The sequence below is a fragment of the Molothrus aeneus genome, chromosome 4, assembly GCF_037042795.1.
Source record: "Molothrus aeneus isolate 106 chromosome 4, BPBGC_Maene_1.0, whole genome shotgun sequence".
NCBI lineage: Eukaryota > Metazoa > Chordata > Aves > Passeriformes > Icteridae > Molothrus > Molothrus aeneus.
In genome coordinates, this window is record NC_089649.1 from 7,008,534 (window position 1) to 7,032,713 (window position 24,180).

General features: G+C 43.7%; 1 protein-coding gene across 2 annotated transcripts; it reads right to left on the reverse strand.

Annotated features, from left to right (window-relative positions):
• Positions 1-210: 210 nt before the first annotated feature.
• ANXA5 (annexin A5) lies at positions 211-23,047 on the reverse strand. 2 transcript variants are annotated; one of them, XM_066548929.1, is made up of 13 exons: positions 22,967-23,047; positions 19,722-19,764; positions 13,191-13,275; positions 12,094-12,188; positions 11,605-11,718; positions 8,929-9,019; positions 7,923-8,002; positions 7,444-7,500; positions 4,912-5,005; positions 4,442-4,537; positions 3,933-3,991; positions 1,789-1,911; positions 211-743 (listed from the first exon to the last, which is right to left on the reverse strand). In XM_066548929.1, exons 2-13 carry the CDS (start codon positions 19,728-19,730, stop codon positions 681-683), a joined length of 966 nt encoding a protein of 321 aa, XP_066405026.1. In that variant the 5' UTR covers positions 19,731-19,764; positions 22,967-23,047; the 3' UTR covers positions 211-680. The 2 variants fall into 2 exon arrangements, with proteins under 2 accessions (XP_066405026.1, XP_066405024.1); XM_066548927.1 differs by lacking the exon at positions 22,967-23,047 and adding an exon at positions 19,849-19,975.
• Positions 23,048-24,180: the final 1,133 nt, after the last annotated feature.

Below are 24,180 nucleotides of genomic sequence, written 5' to 3' on the forward strand. Positions count from 1 at the left end.
TATTTTGGTTTTCCAACTGTACTGAACAATAGCATCACCACAGCACCCATATCCAAGGCTAGACATGAGGATGGAGAGCTGCAAAGCACCATAGATACCACAAAACCTCAATAATGGGAGGAAATATAGACCAACAGTCTGAGGCAGTGAAATCATATCAAAGGAAAAACGTATCAAAAACTTTAGATTAAAAACCACATACAACTGTGATGAGAGGGGAAAAATTTATTGGTCCTTTAGATTTCCAATGATTGCTTGTAATATGTTCAGCAAATTCATTCCAATATTACATACAAAGGATTTCCTTGCTTACCATGTTAGAATTAGCTTAACACTCAGTGGAAATGTAAGGAATAAAAAGCAAAAAGGATAACCTTGAATTTATTGTGAAATACATGATTATTTTTTCCTATTTCAGCAAAATACCTATAAAGAACTGGGTTCTGTGCTCAGCACCCACCTCCCGCAAAGGTGACTCTCGCAGATCACAGAAGGCACTTGAAATTCCTGGAAGTTGGGATGTGGGGAAGAGAAGGGATAGCAATGCACTCCTTTCTACTAAGTGCAATCCTAGTACAAATTCAAGCAGCCACAAAGCATTAAGATACAAAACCTCAGGCAGACATGCTAATGAAGGGCTGCAAAGCTGGAGGACAAGGAGAGCTGCGTGTCCCCGCCCGTCAGTCGTCGTCTCCGCCGCAGAGGAGCAGCAGCGCTTTCCTGTAGTCCCCGGAAGTGTCTTTCTGTCAAGGCAGCACAGCAGCACCGTGAGTCACCAGGGCAGCTGCCAAGGAGGGCCCCAGCCTGTGACACACTCATCCCACCCACAGGAAATCCACATGGATGACTCTCTGCTCAGGAACGACGCAAGGAAATTCTCTGCCTCTTACATGACAGCTGTATTTACACAGACAGGCTGCCAGAGACAAAAAATCTCCAAAAGCTTTACTAGAAAACAGAGCTGCCTGTTGCACATTTGACACATTTGTCTGCAGGGGAAAGCCCAAAGGAGAAGCCCAAAGCAGCACCAAAAGGAACACATGGGCAAGGCGGACCTGCCACTGCCTAGAAAGGCACCAGCTCTGCTCCCTGTAATCAATGGGAAGCGCTGATATGAAATCTGTATGGGCCTGGCAAGCAGCACCAAAAAAACTCCACCCAGGCTAGTTAAGGGAGCATAATGTCAGGAATGTCAACAGAAAAATAATAAAAACCCAGGACTTTCAGTATAAAACAAGAGGAGAAAAATAAAAGTCTTTTGGCTTAACTTTGCAGCAGCAGCTGGCTCCGGATTTCTTGCTGGCTCTTTCCCTTCCTGTTCCTTCCCATCCACTCAAAGGAAATTATGACTCAGAGTGGTTCCTCAGTGAAACCCTTTTCACTTGGAAATGTTGCCAAGGGTTCCACATCACAACCCAAGAACTAAACTTCAACCTCAGACTCCCAACCCAAGAGTTTTCTCTGGAGCCAGCACCCTCTCTGAAGCACTGCACAATAAGGAACCCAGGCAAGAACAAGGAAATGATGCAGTAGCTAAATATGGTGTATGAGTAATTGCCATTTCAGAAAACCACATCATCTGCCCTAGTGAACACTGGAAGGAAACATTTTTCCATAGGAAGTGTCCCCCTCTTCAACAATGCCATGTCAAAACTGCAGAGGAACTCCATCTCAGAGTCCAGGTCACTGAGCTCTACCCACACCCATCCTGTGCCAAGAACAACAGCAGCAAAAACAGTGACATCTCAATCACCCCTGTGTTCCCTGAGAACAGAACAGTAATTTTACCTGAATCATTTGATACAAGGACTTGGCAAAATTCTTTCTGAATTCTTGTCTAATATCCAGGAGATCAACTTCACTTCTTGAAACCATGACTCTGATCAGGGTGTCATCATCAGTGCCAGCCCCCTAAAAGGAAAAGACCAAATAACTTTCAAATATGAGTATGTTCTGGACAGATGTTGCAACAAAACATGAAATACAAACAAGTATCGTACAACATGAAAGCAACAAGTGGCATCTCAAACCACTCCTGCATGATGGTTCAGCTCCAAAACAGAGAATATTTGGGACAGCATCATGAGACATTCACACTGAAATGTGGGGAACAGAGAAGCTCTGATCCTGGACCTCTATCAAGTGCCAGATGCTCAGGCCTCTTATTTCATGTTTCATCTCAGGCTTCAGCTGTGAACACCCACATAAATGTCAAAGATCCCAGTTCCAAGCTCACGCAGTAGCACAGCTGCTCACCACAATCAGAACCACGTGTAACCCCCCCTGCAGGGCACCCTGAGGCTGCACAACTGCACTCAGTTCTGGAACTGGGCACCTCAGTCCCAGCGGTGACCAGGACAAAGCAACATCATACAGCAGGACACAGGCAGAGCAACTCATCCCACCAACTCTCCAGCTGTTCATTATGGGGGCACAGCTTCACAAACCTTTTCCAACCACACAAACGTGCCCCACTCTGTTTGCCATGCTCAGTGCTTGAAACATTTCACCTTCCTGTGCAGACCAAGGCCCTGACCCTCTGCTAAGACCAGGCAGACTCCACACAAGCTGAAGCCGTACAAACTTGGATGTGCTGACCTGCGGATGCACCTCAGGGAAGGACTTGGCAGAGCCCCCACGGTCATCTTCAGCCTAACGTCCAGGGCCACTCAGTCCTTCTGGGTGCAATAATCCTGGATTACACCTAAAAATGCCCTGAAGCTGCTCAAAAGTTATGCCATGAGTCCAGTGGTTTCTGGGGAATAAAAGCCAAGCTCTGCCCGACCTAATCATGAAAGCCAGCTCTGCCCAGTGCAGAACTTTGTTATGCCAAACCGATAAATTAGAAGTAAAAACTCCTCTGTCAAAGTAATTATTGACAAAAAACTTTCTTATCTGAAGTGATGAATGATTTTTTATTTATATTCAAAAAAAACTTGGGGGATCTCACCAGCACACATTGGTCAGGCTCCTCACAATAGAAGTGCATAAGAATCTAAAGCTTACAGGAAACTTACAGTCTTTAAAAAATAAAAATAATCGAGAGCAAAGGAATCCTCCTTAGACAGCTCATCCTACTGATACAATTATTTCTATTTTTCACCTGAACTGAATTCTACATTGGTATCCACAGAAGCAGTAAAGGACTTTTAAAAATTAAGATATCATTTTGTGTCTCATCACTAACTCTCAAGCTGTCACCTCATCTTCTGACAAATGTGCTTCAGGGCTCTCCAGCAAGGGCAAGGGAGGAATTCCTCAAGGAAGCTGATAACTTGCCTGAAAACAATAAAGTATCTGCCTCTGGTTTAATTAATATTACCCCCTGGGAGTTAAAAATCATAGCTTTCCCTGCTTATCTCTTCCCATCCAAGAGAAGGTGAAGCCAACAGAAACATGGATGCACTGCTAATGCAATTCCCACATGTAATCTTTTGCAGCTGTTTAAGCCTTTCCTTTTTTCTGCTGAGTTTCTTTTGCTTCTCCAAACAGGATGGATAGTAACCAAAATGTGTTCCAAAGCTACCCAATGCCCTCAGTCAGTAAACACTCACATCCAAATCAATGAGTACTAATTTACACCATCTAAAATTCTTTCCTTCCTCAGTACATCCACCACCTAAAGACACCTGGCGTTTAATCAGCTGGGAAGTGCCCAGTGGATATTGCCAGACATTTTCCAGTGCAGCAACAGCAAACCAAAAAACAGCTGATCAGACTAAAAGGTCTGTGGTCTGAGAAATCCATAACCAACCCCAAGGAAACCATGAATTATTTGTATCCCCTCCCAGCCCTGCACTCCCTGAATCTTTTGCAGATAGTTAGTGATACTGTCAGCATTTACAGTGGCAGAAGAAATTAAGAACAAGCTAAAGGGAGAGGAATTGTAGCTGGAGGAGATGGAAAGTGACCTAGGGAAAAGATTTACATACCTTCATGGAATAATACAGCGTCTCAGCAAAATAGGCAGGCACACTTCGGATGCATTTCACTGGAAAAGACAAATGTTTGAATTATTGACTGCTATTAAATACAGGGCAATCTCTGATTGCCAAGACAAGGTGCGTGTCACTGGGTTATTCTCTCCAGTGGTGTCACCTGGTCTCTTCCTCTGTAACAGCTCTTTGGGTTTTGGGATTTAGAACAAACATTTGTTTCTGATAGCAGACAGACTTTACTAGTCAAACTCTCCAACACTGTCCTAGATAAGCTGTCAGGAATGCAGGTGAAGGCAGAGCTCTGCCTCAGCTCTGGCAGAGGTGCACATGACCAAACAGAATGCAGTTCACCACCTCTTCTCCAGAAATAAAAATAGATCCCCAGGTGATGATGTTCCTAAAGGAACCCTGTTTTCCCACCAGCCTCTGTGACACCTGCAATTGCAGGAGGCCTGGGAGTAAGCAAAGGCAGCCTAGGGCTAGGCACGCCAGGACTCAATTACCCACTGCCAGGAGCAGCTTCTCCAAGTCTCCAGACGTCTCCCGGTCAATGGTCTCCTCAATCTGGAAGCCAGAAATGGTCATGTACTTGTCAAACACTGCAAAACAAAGTGTGCTCAGTCAGGGAACAGCCAACATTGCTGCCAGTGCCCCTCAGCTCAGGACAATGCCACCTGTGGGTGAATCTACAGTTCAGGTGCTATTGGCCACTCCCTGTCTTGTTCTGAGCACCCATTTCCCATCAGATGCCCCCTGTACAGCCCCTCCCCTGCACCTGGAAGGAACAGCTCCATGCATTATTCCCAATGGCCTAAACAGATTGGTCAAAGAGACTTCTGGATGGGCAAGGAGTAGGGAAAAAGGCATTGTCCCTCTATTATCAGCTCAAAGTAGGCACCTCAATATGGGCTGAGCTTTGCCAGGCTGGATTTCAGGCAGAGGTTCTCAGCCCATCAGTAGCCACACTACCTACCCCTCCTCAAGTGGGAAACGCTGCGGGTTCCCAAGATAGTGATGAACTTTTCTTCATCTGTTCCCCACTTCAGCTCCCCAGCTCTGAACAAAACCTGTTACAAATTCAAGATATCAAAGCATCAGCATTTGTTTTGTGTCTACACCTCCTGTTGAAAAGCTCCATTTGTCTCACTTTAAGGAGCATTAAATTCACTAACAAGCCATAGCTGGAAGGAAAAAAATGAAATGAAATTGCCAAGTACTGAATTAATCTTAGAAATAAAAGAAAAAAAAATCTGAAATTGACTGTGAAGGCATTTCCATGAGTAATGCAGCTTCAGGCCCTGAAACTGACTGTGCATAGTCCTCTTCATAAGGACTGAAGTTTGCTGAAGCTGTGATAATACAACAGATAAAATCTATTCACAGTACTGCCTTTTCTGCCCTTTTTTCCCCTTCCCTTTTTCAAGCAGTATGGCAAAAATTTGTTACATGATTGGCTTCAACAGCAAAACCACACCAACTTGGCCCAAGCAGTTCCCCAAGGAGGAGGGGAAGATGGATCTAGAAGCTCTCAGAAAGATGACTTTCAGGCTGATATATTCTTAGCTGTTTGAAACCCGATTTTAATCATGGTTTTAGCACATCCATGGCTTTTCAGGCACGTCTGTATTTGCTGCAAAGACCTGGGTGCATTTTCAGCACCAGCAAAGTAAAGCACTTCAAGAAGTCGGACTGAGCAACAGCCAGGAGAAAACAAGAAAGAAAAAGAAATTTGGAAAATGAAACAAGTTCTTTTTCCTGACAGCTGGAAAACTTTGCCCTTTTCCAAACTGTGTGCTAAGCTCTTCTGTAAGGAGAAAGGTTGCACATACTGTAGTATATATGATCTTTCTAATATTCATGGTACAGAGTGAAAAAAAGGTGGAGAGCAAAAAGCTCTCAAGGCACTCAATGCCAGGATATTTATTACAAACAACATATGCTAAGCCCTCCAAATGAATACCAGCACTCTCCATCCAGTAGCAAATGAGAAGTCCCAGTACAGCATTTAGAAAAACACCAGCAAAAGATTGATTTAGAGATACTACAATTTGCAAATAGAACTTTGTCAGCTTTAAGTTTGTACCTGTCTTGCCACTGGGCAATACACAAAATGTACCTCAAACGTCTAACTTGAAAGAAGTGATATTCACAAAAGCTTTTCCAAAAAGACAGACTTTCTCCTTCAGGCATTCTCAGCAAAGTCTCATAATTGCTTTGAATTAATATTTAGTAATCATAAACAAAAAAATTAAAAATCACCACTGAGCAAAAAGTTTGCCTTCTAATGTATCAAGTCCCTTCCAGAATATATGACTCAAGAAAAACATTGGGAAGCCAAAAATAGTCCTACATCTGCACAGTCATGTACCCCAGTTCTGACCATGCGTACCTGCCAATAGCAATTAGAAAATGACTGAACCTGTTCCAGCTCTGTTGGGTGGTGAATGGAAAAGTCCATTGACTCAAGGTCCCAGCCCAAGTTAAATGTATGCAGCAAACCACAGAGACTGTTTGGAAAACCAGGACCTTCTCAAGAGCTGGGTTTTAGTGCCTCCTAAATTTAGCTGCTCATTTAAACCCTATTAAAGAGGCCAAAAGGAATCTATCTGCCTACCAGGGCCAGTGCTTCCTATGTTTCCTCAATTACGTAGGCCCAGCTAAAAGCAAGACTGAAAATTTCATGGAACACTCTAGGGCACAATTCAAACATTTGCTCCTCTAATTTTCCATCTGTAATTGTCACAGGAAATTAACCTGGACAGCAGAACAACAATGCTTTCTGCATTTAAGTGACAAACGATAGGCTTGTACCAGTAAAATATATTTTGCCAAATCTGTCTCTCCATCTCGCTGTGCTTTCAGGAGAATGTTTTATTGATCTAATATTCTGTGTTTACTCCGTGTCACCTTGAAACAATCCCTGTATTTCTTTCATCTCAACAGCCAATTTATGAGAAGAATATGTCTCATGCACAGTTGCCTGAAATAACTGAGAAGAAACATGTATTAAATGAGTTGTAATCAAATCACTGAAATATCAACCATCACTCCAACAAAGCAAATGGCACCAGCTAGAGACAGGCAAGGACATGGGTTAACTGCTAGCGTTGCTTTCCATCCAGAGCACAGGGTTAGGGAGCAGTCATGGACAAGGGATTCAATTCAGAGAGAAGTCCAAGTCAGGTATGAAGCAATGAACTGTTAACATCTGAGCTGACATCCCCCAGCAGTGGGTCCCTCAGCATCCCCAAGGCTCAGCCTCTTGCAATGATCTACTCACTGTTTTATTCAGGTCCCTCATTAAGTAATAAGCAAAACTGAAGCATGAAAGTGCAAAACATTTTGATCCCGGTATTTCAGGTTTTGACGCTTTTGTCCAGAACATACAAAAGCACATGAAAACATAAAAAAAACCCCAGAACCTTAACTATCACTTTCACATTTGAATACCAGCCATCTTTGTGAGGTAACTCAAAATACCCCAAACCCTAAGTCAGTCACCCACCTGAGCATCCTGCTCAACAAGAGCCTCATCAACTCCAACATCAGGATCTCTGTTCCCCTAAACACAAATTCAGAAGTTGTTAAACTGAAAAATTAGCAGATAAGTCAAAAAGCAGTTATCTGTTACATTGATTCTGTAAGTTACTGTGACAAGTCACCCCCTAAGGCATCTTGTCCAAAACCACCCTGTTTTTCCCTTTTGCTTTCATGTGTCTGTATGAAATAAGGGTCCTCTTCTCCTTTTGCCCTCCAAACCCCATGTAGCAGCACCTGTTACACCCATGGGCATCACACAAGTGTTTTGCTTCAGTGATATGGAAGTGACTCAGAGGAGCCCAAGGCTGACCCTGCATGTCAGAGCAAGTGCCTGAGCTCCAGAGCCAGTCCTGCCTAGCACAGGCCCATCCAGAACCCAGCTTAGTCAGCAGGAAGGGCTAAGTGCACCCAGCAGTGAAAGTCACCCCACAACAGGACACCAACCTGCAGCAGCACCACCAGCAGCCTCTGGAAATGGCCTGAGGTTTCCCCTGTGATCTTATCCTCCAGGTCAGCTTCATACTCTGCAAAAGAGCAACATCCACTCACCACTTTGCAGGTTCCCTGGCAGTTCTGAGCAAGGAAAGGCAAAAAGTCCACTTGACTCACAATTTGTAGAAACATCTATCAGAAACACCTTTAACACTCAGGACGTTCTGCTTTCACTTACATTACACTACTCCAAAACTGGAAAATAAAGCACCTCACACCTCATGTCAGGAACAGATTACCCACAATATTTTGAAGTACAAGGTGACATGCATGCATTCAGCTCCTTAAGGAACTACAGAGGATACAGACATGGAGTCATGCTAAAATATGGCAGTCTCACTGTACAAAAATCATGAGCCCAGAGAAGGTTGCTACTAATAAATTTTGCCCCTAGAGCCTGTCTTTGGGCTCAAAACTTGTTAAAACATGACAATTTCTTCTGTGGCAGGAATCTGCACAGAACTAAAAGGAATCTGTTGAATTAAACATTGCCCTGAAAAAGAAGACCACAATCACAGGGTAAAAGCATCTACTCCTGTGGACAGCCAAAAGCTGCACCTGCTTTAGCATAAGTGCACTTGAACACAACATAGAGCATAAGGTAAAAAAACCCCCACATTTGTGGGTTTTTATATGACTGTTCTCTTGTTTCCAATAACTGAAAATTGCCTCTCAGTTCAAGGGAGGAAAATAATGGGTGGAGGAAATAAATGCTTTTGAAAGAATTCTAACTATAAAGCACGAAGCACCACAACCTGCAGTCACAACCCTGAAATAAACTATTTCAATTTACAATTCAAATTCTAGTTCCCTTCAATATGTAATTTTGCAACACAGCAGAAAGAATTCCCTTGTATTGGACACATCCATTGGTTCAGAGATAGACCTTATTTGAAAGATGAGCTAAAATCATATTAAAGGAATAGAATAGAGACCCTTATTTTACACAGAAAATTACCTTGCTGATAAACCTGTTTAATATTCTGCACTTCAGCAGGTGTTCTGGAGGCAAGAATTTCAGTCAACACTTTCTCATTGGTTCCTGCTCCCTGCAGGGGTGCAAGTATGAATCAGTTGATGGAATAACAAGAGGAAAACAAGAAATCCCTTTGACAATCAAAACCAAACATAAGGTTATATATTTGGATCAAATAAACAAAAATATTTTCTTCTTTCTGATACCCTGTGGGGGTTTTCAAGATAATTTCTCCCAGTTTGTCTTGATTGTTTTCAAAACCAACCCAACAATTTATAAAAGCCCAGTGCTACACAATTCAGAGGGGCCCTTCCACACCCAAGCACAGCCAGGTGTGCCTCATGTCACAGCTGAGGCAGCCATAATAGAGTGTCACCATACCATTTCAGAAGCCTCACCCCACACAGAGTAACACCACACCACTCCAGAAGGCTGCAAGGATCTGCCCTTCTTGTCCCCCAGCCCAGCCTTTTATCCCCTCCTGTTGATGCCCTGCACCTGTGTGCCCTCTGCTCCCTTTGGTGCTTGCTCAGTGCCCCTGGGCACTCGTTACCTTCAATGCTGCTCACCTGCAGCCCATTGGGGATGGGCTCAGCTGCAGCCCCACTCCCAATCACCACAAACTCTGTGCCTACACCTCAGTTCCTTGCTATTACCATCAAGGACATCAAGTGAAGTGAATGGAGTAAGTTTCCATCTTAGCTCTAATTCATACAGTGTCTGCCACCAGCCAAGACACAGATAAGCACAGAGCCACACAGCACAGATCTGCCGCCTGCTGTGAACTGCACTATTAAACAAACCCCTGCTTCCACTGGAAACACTGTACAACACAATTGCTAACCCAGATAGTTCCAGCAACTCTGCAGTTCTTCATGACAGCAGAAACAACAGCCACTCTTTCATTTTTACAAGGATAGAACTTACAAAAGCCAGGCCAATATCTTGTTTCCACAAGTCTAATCCTTTATTTGCAAGAACAATCCACTGCTCTTTAAACATACAAAGGAGTCACAAAAGCAACACTGAAATGCAATACTGACCATTTTTTGCTTCAACATGGTATTTACAACCTTTCCTGTAAGGAAAACACTGAATACTAAACGCATACAAACATATGCAACTGCACACAAAGCTATCCAGAACACAAACCTGCCAGGTTTCAGGCAATCATTTCCAAAATGCAGATTGTTTCATGAACATGCCTACTCAACAAGGGAGGCAGGCACAGTTAAACTCACCCTAATCCAAGCAGCAGCAGTGAAAATGGATGGGACAGCCTTCAGCACAGAGCTAGTGCTCTTGGCTGAGTTGCCTTGCAGTGAAGTCCCTACTATCACATCTGCTTTACTGCTACCCCCTTGGCTGAGCTGCAGCCAGTACTGACATCCTCTCCTGTGCAAACACATTCTCTAAAACTCCATGGTGTTGGGTTTAATTTTTTTTTTCAGTGACAAGAACAAAACCCCTCCTGTTTCACTACTTCTACTTTCCCGCCTACAGCCACCTGTTCTGTCATTTCCCTGTCAGTCTTTGACTCCTAAATCAATAAGAGGAACTTGGGAATACAATTTTTTATTAATCAACAAGGCCTTTATCAGTTTCTCTGTCAGGTACCACCATCCCTTCCCCCAGTGCACACAAAGGCATTACAGAAAACCTCCAGGAATGAAGTTTCTGTTGCCTGAGGGATTATTTGCTGGGAGCATGAGGTGTGCGTGAGTCAACTGAGTCATGAGCACTTGCACAGTTGACTAAAGCCTACATATTAACTAGCTGCTCATCCAGGATCTCGGGAGTTTGCACACAAGTGTCATTCCACAAAGCACTACCTCACACTAGAGTCAAGGTCAGTGTCCTCTATTTTGATCAATACTGTAAATAGTCCAGGGACATCCAGTTCCTGAAATTCCATAGATGTGACAGAGACAGAAAAATAGAGCACACCGAAGAGACACTGAAATTTCTACACATCCACATTGTAAATTGTTTCTTTACCTAGCCTGCCCAGAAAGGCACTAAACGCATTCACTAAAGAGAAAATTAAGAGGGGGGACACTGACAGGCTCATCAATTATTCCCTCTGTATTACTGAAGGCAGTTTTTTAGAGGTCATTCAATACTACAGACAATACCTGCTCATAATTTTGGTGGACACCACTTTACACAAGCTCATCAATTTTGGACTTGCACTGCAATCCATCAGGGGTAACACACTCTGTAGCTTAAATAACAGTCAGGAAGAAACAAAGAGCACCACATTTCTGTTAAATGCTCTGAACTAATTTTCACACAGCTGAGTAGTTATAAAACCTCAGCTGCTCACAGCAGAAAAATGCAGAGCCCTCTGAACTTCAGCACTGCACTTAAACAGCAAAAAGATTATGAGAGCAACTGCACATCTACTCATTGTCTTTAAACCAGAAGGAACAACTCTTATGCTGTGTAGATTTCTAAACTGCCTCTGAGTTATTAGGATGAAAAAACACCCAGGCAAAACCATGGCACTGGCATCAGTCAGCATAACTTGGCTAATCTTTTTTTAAGCCTACTTCTATTAGCACTCCTTTTAGCAATCAAAGTTCATTCAAAAAGAAAACCAAATCAACCAAAAGCACCAATCCTTTCATGTAACACATGAATTCTCTCTCCTCTTACCTTGATAGCATGTTTCAGTGCATGAGCATCAAAAAGATACGCTGGTCTCATCAGAGACACCATCAAGGTTTCAAACTTGCCAGTAAGTTCTGATTTCAGGTCATCCACAAGATCCTAGTGCAGAACAAACAGTGCTGTGATGAACAAGGACTAAGCATTTTTAAAAGGACGCACATGAGTCTGCAAGCTGAAAGGCTCTGGGGACACAGCAAAAAAGACAAGGGACACCTGTCTTTTTCTTATAATTGGTACCTCAGCTGAAGCAAATAAGGCAGGAGAAAAGGATGAACTGGCATTTGGAAAACCTGAAACACATTCTGATTTTTTTTAGGATAAGGCAGGGTGGAGGACAGGGGGACGCAAAAGCAAAAGTAGATATTCTTGCAAGGAATGTTTTACAAGGAATATGGTCAATGTGCCTCATATTTTAAAGTAACCATTGTTGACCAGAACCAGCTCATTTCCAGAGCTATTTCTTCTTCTTCTTACCCTGCCAAATAAGGTTTTAAAGGCAGAAGCTATTTCTTGACGCTGAGCATTGTTTCTGGTGGTGAGGATTGTCAGCACAGTTTCTTCATCAGTCCCTGAAGGTAGAAAGAACAAGAAGTTACAAACACACTCTGAGAAACCAACTGCAGTGGCACAAACTCAAAAGGCAGTGAAAGATGCTTGGACAACAAAAGCCTACTGGCCAACAGCAAAATCATTCAAATAACAAATGTCACCGTACCCCAAGCTGAGCCATCAAGTTTGGTGCAAAAACACGACTGGAGAACCAAACGTGCTGTTTGTTCTCCATCAGTGCTCTCATCCAGACTGCTCCGAGCACCAGCTATAACATTTCGTCAGTCTGTTTTCCACAGAAAGGCCTTGCCTTTGGGCTCACCAGCAAACTGCCAACTCCCAGCAAAACTCAGTCCAGCAAACCCAAACACCTCAGAGGGCAGCAGTGTGGAGCTATTATCCACTTTATACACCAAACTTGCAAGGTAGGTCCTCCCAGCCTTACTGAGTTTGCCTGTAGGCTGAGGTGTATCACGCATCCCTCCTGCCCCTCCTTCTGCTTCCATCCACTTCAGAGAAAGCAGCAAATCAGGGTTTCCCCTCCCCAGAAATTTTGGCGCAGAAAGCTCCCGTGTGGGTTTACAGACCACTTCTTAGTCTGCATTCACGCTGTGTGCTCGCATTCCTTGCCCCAGTAACTGTGCTCATGCAATTCCAGGGCCAGGAAGCTGCTGCGGATTTTCCGTGCAGAGCTCCTACCATGCTGCTGTAATTCTCCACAGCTGTCCCTGTAAATCCAGAGCTACTGCACTGTAAAACTTCAGTGTGCCCCGAATAGCACATGGAACATCCATTTCTTAACGGGGAATGTGCAAACCCCTTCCCTTTTCCCTCATGCTAACCCAAAAATAAACACCCTTGAGAGCTGCACAGTCACAACCAGGACACGCCCAGACCAGTGCAGTCCCAGGGCTGTCATTCCATGGCTTGTAAACACATGCCCTACCCTCATCTACGGAGACAAAAAAGAAAAGAAAGGAGGAAGAGCCTTTTCCTTCCTGTAAAATAAAAATGATCCTTACCCAATCCCTTCATGGCCTTACGAAGGGCTTCTGCATCAGCTCTGGCATCAAAAGGAGCAAAGGCTGTCACGGTGCCTCTCGTGTACTGGAGGGGAAAAAGGGGTCGGGGGAGAGGGAAAAAGCCATTAAATAGAATTTGGCATCTTTCAGTTCATACATGAGCTTAGGTTAAATTTGAATTCACAACCCAAAAGCTGACTGTCTTTTTCTTGAAATTGTCTGGCTAAAGAGCAGTCTGTGGGGGTTTAAACACAGCTCACTTCAGAGGCACTACTATGGATTCCCTTAGCAGTGCAGCTAAATTTGGGTGTATTTACACACCAATTCTGCAAACTACTGTTATCTCCAACACTGGAACCTGAATGCAGGGAAATGACTAAGAATTTATCATTTGCTAAAGTAATTTGAAAAACTAATTGCACAAACCATTTATGCTAGGCAAATGGTACAAAGACACATATGGAAATAAGAACTTCGCAAGGGAAACCCTATTGGAACTCTCAAGCCAATATTTTCCACCACCCCGCAACCCACTGAATTCTACAATGGTTTTCAATATTTCATCATAGTGCTTTTGACATGAGCAATTTCTTTAAAAGTGATTCAGCTACATTAGTTTATAACTAAAACAAAAAAACAGTTCAAACATAAGGGTAAGAGATCAGTTCGTCCAAACACAAAAACAATTCCACTAGGTTTCCATGGAACATGGCTCTTGAGGGAATTTCTCTTTGGATCAAACACAAAAGGACATTCATCATCTCTGTGGAAAAGTTTTGCCTTTATTTAAATAGGATAGCTCAGGAACCTGTATGTGTTTAGCACAGTAGTTAACTATGGAAGTGGCCAAAAGGGGAAATAGCTGCATTTGGGGAACAGGAAGGTGTTTCCAACAGCTCAAGAGGGGAAATTGCCCGTAGGCACAGCCATAAAAACACAGCAAATCAGAAGAGGCAGGGCATTTTTCCACTCTCAAGAAAGAGCACGATAGCAAGTGCCAAGACACCTACTGAGATTGGCACGGGATTACTCCAGAGGCAGCACAGCCATCTGGCCTTCCCTGGAGTGAGGAATTTCAGCCACTCTGGTCTCCAGTCAATGTACTCATCAGAGACAGGTCAGCCAGAAGGGCAGGGAGAAAAGAGCAGTAACCAGAAAGTGCCCCGGGGCTCCCTTGTGCTCCTACCAGCAGAGACTCCCCAGGCTCCCACTGCAGCGGCAGCCAGGAGTCAGGTTCACTTCTCACATTCTGACAGATCAGAACAAGAGCGTCACAGTGCTAAATGGCAACAACAAATTTCTTAGTGGGACGTGGTTTCCAATAGCCAGGAGAGTTCAGAGGTGTGACAATCTCACTGGAACACTCTGCTTGTCCCATTATAAGCCATTTCTTCAGCTAGTACTTGGAATGTATTTCTTATCATCTTCCTACCTAATTCCAAAGGCTACCATGAAAACAATCCCAAGGATTTGGGACTCACTCTTATGCACTGAATTAAATTTGGTAAAACAGATAAAGACTGAAAAGTCTTTCCTTCCTCCTCCCTTACTATGACTGCAGCCAGGGGTTATTTATTTTATTTTTGTTCCATATCATGTCAACATAATGAATATTACACAAGTACCACAACTCTCCTTTGGAAATGACCAATGTCAACAAATCTCAGAGAAAGCAGATATTGATCTTGTGCTTTCTTTTGCTTATCTTGTTATAAGCAAGTGGAATTCCCCTCCACAATTCTTACATCTTGTGACAACAGCCCAACATTCCTATGTGGCTGTTATAGACAAAGTATGTGTGAACACTAAATGCCAGATGAAATCTCTCTGCATGGCCCTTCTCATTTTTGTTAACTGACAGGAATCCTTCAAAACTCTCTTTTCCAAAGCACTGCATAGAAAGCCTGAACACACACTAAGCTTGATGAGCAGTTCCTGAAAATCTGGTGCAGCTGAAACCTAAAAGACTTTTCCTGCTGTCTGAGCACCGTTTGCATTCCAGGCATTCCCCTGTGGCACACAGCACTCAGTAGATTTTGGCTCCCCACCTGCCACAACCATGCTCCACCAGAACCTGAGTCACACCTGCCTGTAGGAGCCACAGATGTGGGCAGATGTGACACTCCCAATAGTACTGGGAAAGGGTGAGACTATCCCTAACTTCACATCAGAGCACAACTCAACCTAGTGCTTTTTAGAGCACTGCAGTGTGGCCTGACAACTGGGGTACAGCAGAGATTACTCAGGCACACTGTGTTCAACAACCACAATCCATCTACAACACTCCACTACTCACAAGTGCCCTTTTAGTTACTCCAGTTCAGATTTCTCATTTGTGAAATCAACGGCCAAGAGCAGAAAGCTCTGCAGCAGTAAGACTCAGTCCACGGAGGAAAAAGCTGTCTCCCCTGTCCCAAACATGGCACATTTTGCCAAATAAAGAGAGGGCAGCACCTCTTCTGAACCACCACCACAGCCTGACCCAAACCTGCTGTCACAGCAAATCTGAAAAGGAGCTATGAACCAGACAAACTTCATTATTTATTTACCTCTACGAAGAGGTATCTTTAGTACCACTAGAAACACTCCTTGTTTAAGTAAGCAGATACACAGTAACACTACAGCCTCACAGGTCCTTCTTTCTTTGGATAGTAAGCTCCCCACCCAGTAGCACATGAATGAAAAAAACAAACAGTCTTTGATATAAATCCTTTTGTAATCTTGAGTTATCCTTTACTCAATCACCACACCTTACACCAGGCAGTAAAATAAAAAGATAAGCACAACACAAAAAAACCTCACAATATTGTGTATCACAAGATTAGAACACCCCAAACCTACACACATTCTTTTCTGTCTATGTCCTCCAATACAGTGATTGTTTTTAAGGAGTCATGTGTACTGCAAGTGAAATTTGTGATTACACACTAGAAATAAACAGCGGCTTTCATTTTCTCCAGACACTTTCCAACGAGACCAATAAAGCCCCTAGAAACACAAAATTAGCATGAAAAGGCAGAGGGAAAAAAAATAAAAATACTACAAAGCAAGAGATAATATTGCTTTAGAATTTATGCCACTCCAAATGAGCAAATGCACATTCTCTGGTATTTTTGTCCAATTCTACGCTAGCAAAGGTTTCCAGGACAAGATGAAACCTCAGGTGAAATGTTTCTAACCAGCACCTCCAAGTGAATGTCTCCCAAAAGACAATTTATTTAGCATCACAAACTAACAGTGCCACATATCCTGGCAACAGTAACAAGAGCCACTTAACGAGGTTCCTTTTCATTTTCCTCACCAAGACACAAAATATTTCCCACCCACAAGGCCCTGTGTTTAGCCACTCTTGAATGCAGAGCATTGGTATCAGCAAACAACAGACCATACTTGAACTGACTGCGACTCCTTCCCCACTACCATGGCTCTGCACCACCTACAGCACCTCCTTCTCAGTCAGAGTTCCACAGATGAAGAGCCACCCCCTTGCTCTGCAGCAACAGAATCAGAGTCTCAAAAATGTGCTGCTGGAAAACCTGGTATTTAGTGTAAAGAAGGTGTTGTGAGACTTTTGGTTTTTTCTTTTTTTAAGCAGCTATTTGTTTACAAGATTGCACAGGAAAACTGTGGAGTGGTAAAACTGGAAATGGGGAATATTTAGCAGCAAAGAGAGAAGGTATGCTATTTCCAGCAGACTGAGGACAGCCCAGAAGGTCATGTGCTTGAATAAATGATAGACTGCTGTAAGATGTCTTACACAAGACCCATCTCGCAGATAAACACAACACAGTGCTCGCTGCTGACCTGAAAGCCTTCAGAGCCATTGGAGTCCACACAGAGATGCCAGTTCAAACTGTGGTCTAAAACCAACATGTTACAAGAAATATGCCATTAATTCCTGACATTTCAAGGGCAGTACAGTGCAAATGGCATTGTGAGTGGATGGATACAGGCACAGAGCTTATGCAAATGTAAAGCTAAAGAGACATGTCTGTCTGCAAAACACCTCTCCAAGTTTAACAGTGCTTCAGACTGTCTCCTTAAACAGGAGGAGTAAGCTCAGCTCAGCAGACTACTCACATCTGCCCCACTAAATTTAAACTCTTGAGAAAAAACAATTACACAACGTCTGTGGTGAACTCTGAGTCAGTACACCACAGAGATATCAAAGACAGGGAGGAGGGACGGAAAAAAAAAGGAAGAGAAGGGGTGGAAGAGAAGGAGAACACCCAGCAGCAGCCATGTAGGAACCAACAGCAAGACATTGGAGAAACTCATCCTCAGGAGTAAACTCAGCAGAGCCAGAGGGGGCTGCTCAGAGCCCAATTCTGAAGGGGTGCTTGTACTTTGCAATGTGAGACAGGCTTCTGGAGCACTATGGATACTATCCCTGTGCTCCAAGTCACACGTGCACATGGGCAGAACAAGAACTGTAGATGGAGTGCAGAGCAGCCACACCTTCAAGCAGCAGCAAGCAATCCTTTCCTGGCAGTTTAAATACGGTCACACCAAATACTCCCAAAGTTTTATTCAGGGAAAAAAATAGGAGTAGAAGACCAAAACAGACTAGTCCACAGCACCTGCTGCTTTCTTTGCAGATTTCTGAGCCAGCAAGCACAGGGCAGCAGCTCAGCCTGTTCACTGAGGAGGAGATGGTGCCTTGTGCATTGCTGCAGTAACAAAGACCACTGCACACACAGCTGGGAGACAAGGGTGGCTTGTCAGGGCAGCAGTGCTCCCTCAAAGCAAGAAGATAAACACAGGCAGACAGACACCAGCCTGTGAAGCACATGCTGTAGTTTTCCTACAAAATGAATGAACCTTGCTCTTCTGGACAGTGAACACACAAAGTTCCCCAGGCCTTTGGGCAAAGGAAAAAAAAAAGGCCAAGGAGAGGCATTTCAGTGACCAAGACTCCAAATATAGCTTACCTTCTTCAAAGGTTTTATTCTTCAGTGATGTACCCAGGCTAAATTGAACTCCAGTACACTGCGCTGTGCAGCCTTTGTGAACTCTGCAGCTTTAGCTGTACACAAGGAGTTTCTGTCAACTGACAGTCAGCATTTCATAGGCATTTTCACTCTTACCTCCATTTCATAATGCAACATATAGAACAGACAGCTGTTGTGAGAAGTAGAGCTTCTTCAACTTGGCTTTTTTTATTTTCATAAAATGACTTACAGGCTACAATGCTTTAACACTCCCAGTCTTTTGGGACTGCACAGGCAAAGAATACGGCTTACGTGGAAAGCAGCCCTCTGACTGTGGAAACTGGAGAACAAGGCCTCCCTAATAAAAACCCCCCTTGTTCCAATGACTTCCATCTACCAACATTGACCACAGATAAAAAGCCATCTCCAAGTGTCACCTTAGGCAGTACAAAATTTAGTACCTGAAGCCAAGAGTAACTGGTTTGCAGTAGTGAAGAATGAAACATTCCTGTTAACAAGATGAATTAAAGTTTGTCTCTGTTGGACAGATGAGAATATTGTCCATTTCCATGCTCTTACTAAAAGGAAGTTACCCTTAAGCCTATAAGCAATGCTACACACACTGTAATAAAATGCTTATTGTCCAAATATATCCCTCTGGCCAGGTGTCCTGCACTGGCATGGGTAAGGGCTCCTGTTCTCCTAACATGCATCCTACAATCCAGGCCTGGTATTTAGAGAAAGAAAAACCCCTTCTTTTTCACTCAAAAGAAAACCTCCCAAAAAACCACAAATTCAAGAATTTAGAAAAATGCTATTAAAAACTTTTTTCTTTGCAAGAAGTTCTCTTTCTTTCTTTTATAACTAAATCCAGACATAAGTAAATATTCACAAGGGTATTAAAACTAGTAATCACTTCACTCATTAAGTGCAATTATTCTGACCTTTGTGAAAGCCCTAACAGACCTCGATTGCTTTCACTTTCCACAGCAGTACAAACCCCATAAAGCCATTACAAACCTCTACAAATAAGCCATTAAACTCCTATTTTACTTTTCAGAGTGTATGCATTTGGCGCAGTTATAGAAACAAATGCTGGAGTCCGCCCCATTTTCCACACCTTCATCCAGGCTCAAACCACAGCAACCAAAGGGCTGCAAAACCAAGTCCCCCCCCCAAACTAAGAACTGCACAATAGCTCCAAGGCTCCCAGAAAAACTCATGTTAGCTGTGGGAAAACTGGGAATAGAAATACCGAGCCCCCACTAGGCACTGCCACGGCGGTGGTTTTTTTTTCTCCTTCCTTTCAGTGGAAGGAGCCTCCACCCATGCGCAATATAAACACAGGGTACCGAAAACTTGGCCAAATTAGTGGAAACTGGTGGAAAGAAAGAAAAAAGTTCTGCCTGACGTGTCCCTCACATGATCCCCGTTCCCCTGCCGTCCGCCCGGGCTTGTGGACGGGCTGGTTTAGGGGAGCCCGAAAAGAAATCGGTGAGGAGTGAAAGAAGTAAGGAGAGGGATAATACGAGGACGTCCCCGGGAGCGGCCGGGCACGGGCTGTCAGGCCGTGTCCTCCCGGAGCCGCCGCCTTCCTCACCTTCGCCATCTCTGCGATCCTCCGGGTGGGGCCGAGTCCGAGTCTGCAAAGAGAGATGCGACAGTGAGGGACAGCGAGGAGCAGAAAGCGACAGCGCCCCGCCGCCTCGGCTGCCCGCGCCCCTGACCTGCCGCCGCGCCGCCCTGAGCCACCGGGAGCACCGAGCGAGGCACCGAGAGACGCTGGAGCGAGGCAGGAGAGAAGAGGGAGGAGGTCCCGCTGCTCTTGCCTCAGCCGGGGGCCGGGCCGGCCCCACCCGGGGCGGGCAGCGAGCCTCGGCCGCCTCCTGGCGCTGCCTGCAGGCCGGGCACCGCCGGCCGCGTCCCGGCTTCCCCCTCCATCCCTGCCGCGCCCTGGGAGGGTGGCATTAGTGCTTGGTTTCTTAGCCATCGTGAACCTTTTAAAAGAAAAATTACATTTGCCGATAGACAGCCTCCAGAAGGTGCTCAAGCGCCCTCCGGACGAAGTCTGTATAAAATCGGTTCCCATTAAAATGAAGGGGATCCTATCCCAGTACTATAGGGCAAGTCTGAACTGAATTCGGTAAAAAGCAGACACTTCACCAGCTGACCTAGCCTGGCTTCCAAGTAAGCCAGGTTAGCACAACAAGCACAGTGTTGAAGAGAACATTAGGGCTGTACTTCAGAAATTGCAGGGATTTCAGGTCATGACAATTTTTTCCTTCATGTCTTCTATCAGGACCATTTCCCTAGCCCAGGAATAGGGAAGATACATCCAGTTTAGGAGGCAAGGAGGATGCAGTCTGCAGGGTTACTCGAAGAGCTGCTCCATCTAAGCTGCAGACAGACTGACTGCCTCACCACACAGCCTTGAGTCAGAAGGAGGAAAAGTGGCTGCAATGCAAATGGAATTCACTGCCTCTGCCAAAATAAAACATGAATATAATCCCGCTGTGTGAGCATTTTAACATGTAACAGTCACTTCTGTCTGAAAGTAAGTAGCATTTACCTCACAAACAGCAAGAGAAACATAGATTATGTAAATTTAAATATTTTGTCCAGCATTTCTTGTTGCCCCAGCAGTGCACATACAGTTCAGCAAAAACATGGGATCCACCCATCTGGCTTCCTCTGCAGGACCAAGGAACAAACTGTTTGCTCAAATGCCCTGATTTACTTATTAAACTGTGATTTCAATCTAATCCACTGAAGTGGCATTCCACACATGCCCAAAGATGCATGAAGGGAATTGAGAGCTGCTCACAGCATGCATGTGGAAATTGGATTAGATGTAGAATCACAATATGAAAGAAAACGTTATAGATTGTTTTAGAAAAGGGTAGTTGATACTCAAATTGGTTACTTTTTATTTAAGCACAACCTTGCTTAGACATCCACCTCTTTGTGCAAAATTAAGTCCCTTTCTCCTTACACATCACACCCAGAGGAGACACAGGCCACACTGACTCATGCTTCAAGCTGTACCATCCATAGAGTGCAGACATACAGAAATGCAGTGGGAGATAAACCCACTGTGTTTAACACACTCCAAAATTCTGTCCATCAGAATGAGGCACGGGAACACTGCAGTAAAGGCTCCTTGAGTGCCACATGGAAGTCAAACCACATTAGTGAATCAGATGTGTGATAAAGAAAAAATTATTGGGTGAGGCAGAAATTTGAAAAAAGCAGTATCAGTATCATGTGAGCAACTAATGAGACTCCAGGAACTAATAAATCTGTAATCATCATTACTGTGAAATATGTTAATAGAACCACTACTACAGTAAATATCACACTAAGGTCAGTAAGTTACTTTCATTGACACAAAAAAATGTACTAGACTTGACAAATAAAACAGATCCTTGCATAACTTGGAAAAATGTGTCCGTTTGTCTGACAAATTATTTAGCAGTTAGCATGGGACCACCTGGATACATCTGCTCTACCTCCCTCTCCTTGCTGCAGCAAGCCCATCCCTGCTCCCAGTGCTACAATCCAAGGTTTGAATCCTTGGCTCCCTGAAATGCTGGGTATAGTTTAATGCAGGCACAGTGACACAAAACTCCTGCTGTCCTAAAAAATCTGTTCCAACTGTGTCATGTGTATAATAGCACATTAAGAGGCAAGGGGGGGAGAGCTTGGCTTTTTACCTTTCAATTTAGGAGAATGGATTTTTCTGGATTATAGGATTTTTGTTTCCTATGCCTTATTTGGTATACTTATTACTTGATAGGAACTCTCAGACTCTCAGAAATGATCCAACATATGTATTGAATTCCATTTTGCCCTTTAAACTTGGTGTTGGGGGCTATGGATTTGGAATTACACATACCTTTTATTCTGCAGTCAATGTCTCTGCATACACTTTTGCTTCTCATTTCCAGAGGCAAAAGTCTATTCCATTCAAAACCAAAACATTCCACTCAAAATCTATTCTAATCAAAATCAAAACACCATCAACCAGCTCACTATTCTGTCCTTTGTGAACAAACATGAGGTAACATTCAGTCAATGGGAGGCTACCATTGGATTTCTAATCAGTGAATAACAAGGAAAAGAATCTTGGGACTGAGAACACAAATTTTTTCTGCTCTGGAAAGGGTCTGTAATGCATGATGAATTGCAATGGTAGGAAAAGGTTAAACAGAATGGATCTTCTTGCCAATGGACGCTGGAAGTAAAACTCACTCCAGTCAACCTAAAATGTTATCAATGTGTGTTTAAGCAAGGGAATATTTACATAACTTCATTAAGCAAAGAGGCCTGGGGGAGCAGGGGGAAATGTTAGAGTAAAACCATGGGAAAGATTCACCAGGCCATTTGGAAAGAGCTGATGTTTGAAAAGAAAATAGATCTGATTATCACAGAATTCCAGCCTTTGCATCAATTTGAACACAAAAGGAAAAGGTAAGAATAGCCCTATGAGCAAATCCAGGATGAACCTGAAGAGATGAAAATGTGCCTGGAGAGAAATGCAGTGATTGCACTTCAGCAGAAACACTTCAAGTTAGGCTAAAACAGTTGGAGATGGTGACTCACAAGCTGCAAGACCTTCATGGCCACCCTGGGCAGGTGTTTCACCTGACAGCAGCTCTAACAGTCAATAGCGCCCACCCACAAGTCACAAATGAAGGCTTCTAGATACAGTTTAAATCTTCTTCTCATTTTTTAAAAATGAAGACAAATTTTCACACAAGTTAAGAAACCACATGAGGTCATAATCTTTTCACCTTCCAAGCCCCTCCCTGCTCTTTGCATCTTCAATCACCAGTAAAATCATACCAGGATGTAACAGTCTGCTTCCCAGGGCTGCTGCTGGCACAGTGCACTTCCAGTTCTTCCTTAACACAGAGCTGCAAACACCTGGAACAAAAACCAGCAGTAAAATATCAGAAAAAGAGTGGCATTGCCTTAATAGTATATTTAGCTCTGGCACACATTGAGACTTGGCAAGCAGGGCCCTGTCAGTTCCCAATCCATTTCCAGGCACAAGGCTTGTCCACACAGAGTGACATCCTGGGGTTGTAGCTGCACAGGAAGGCAAGAGGGCATGCAGGAGTCATCAGATAGGAGAAATAATTAATTTGATATGGGGTTTCTAATAAGGGACTTGAAAAAATTTCAGAGTCTGTTGCAGCACTAAAACACATCTGTGTGTTTTTCTGGAAACAATGGAAAAGTCCAGGGGGATGAAAAGCTAGGACAAAAGCAGCTCATTTCAGAAGCACAGCCCCTTGAAGTCGTTGTAAGGAATTAGTAAACAATAAATAAGCAGCAAGATGGATGGTTTGCTGTATTAAGGCAGTCTCCCAGCAGGTCCTCACCTCCTCCCCAAAAGCATTGTGCCTCATTTTGCTACCAATGCTATTCCTGAGCTGTTATCTGATCCTATGTAACTCCCTTTAAATGCATCACAGAAGAGAATAAAAGAGCAAGGCCCTCCTTAAAGCAGAGTTTGCTCTGCTATGTATCCAGAAGCTGCTGAAAATGCAAAGGTCCTTCAATTTATCAAACAGAGTTGGAGCATAGGAATCACATTAAAGCATTTCTCACACAGGATAGAAAGGCCAAGGCCTGTTATTGTCCTAGTTAAAATATTTCCTCCTAAAAATAAAATCTCATTGTAAAATATTTTAAAAGCCTATTGTAGAGGTACTGAGGGACAATAGGCTTACCAAGGGAGATTTCAAGCTTTGGAAATTCCATGGAGCAGACCATTTCCTTATGGAATTATAAATGAAGATCAACCGTTAATGCTTTTCCACACTTGAATGTCTCTATGGAAGTCAGAGTCCAAAATCCTTGATGAACCACTGTCAGAAGGAAAGGTGAGGGTGGGAAAAATCGAGCAGTTTCAAGTTCATGATTTGATTAACACTGACAGAGAGGAATCTGTTTTGTTCCAGACTTGGTGCCAGAGGATAGAAATTTCCCAGTGCCTCCTTTCCCTGAGCTCCTACTTGAGGACAGCTCAGCATAATTGGAGAGAGCTTCGT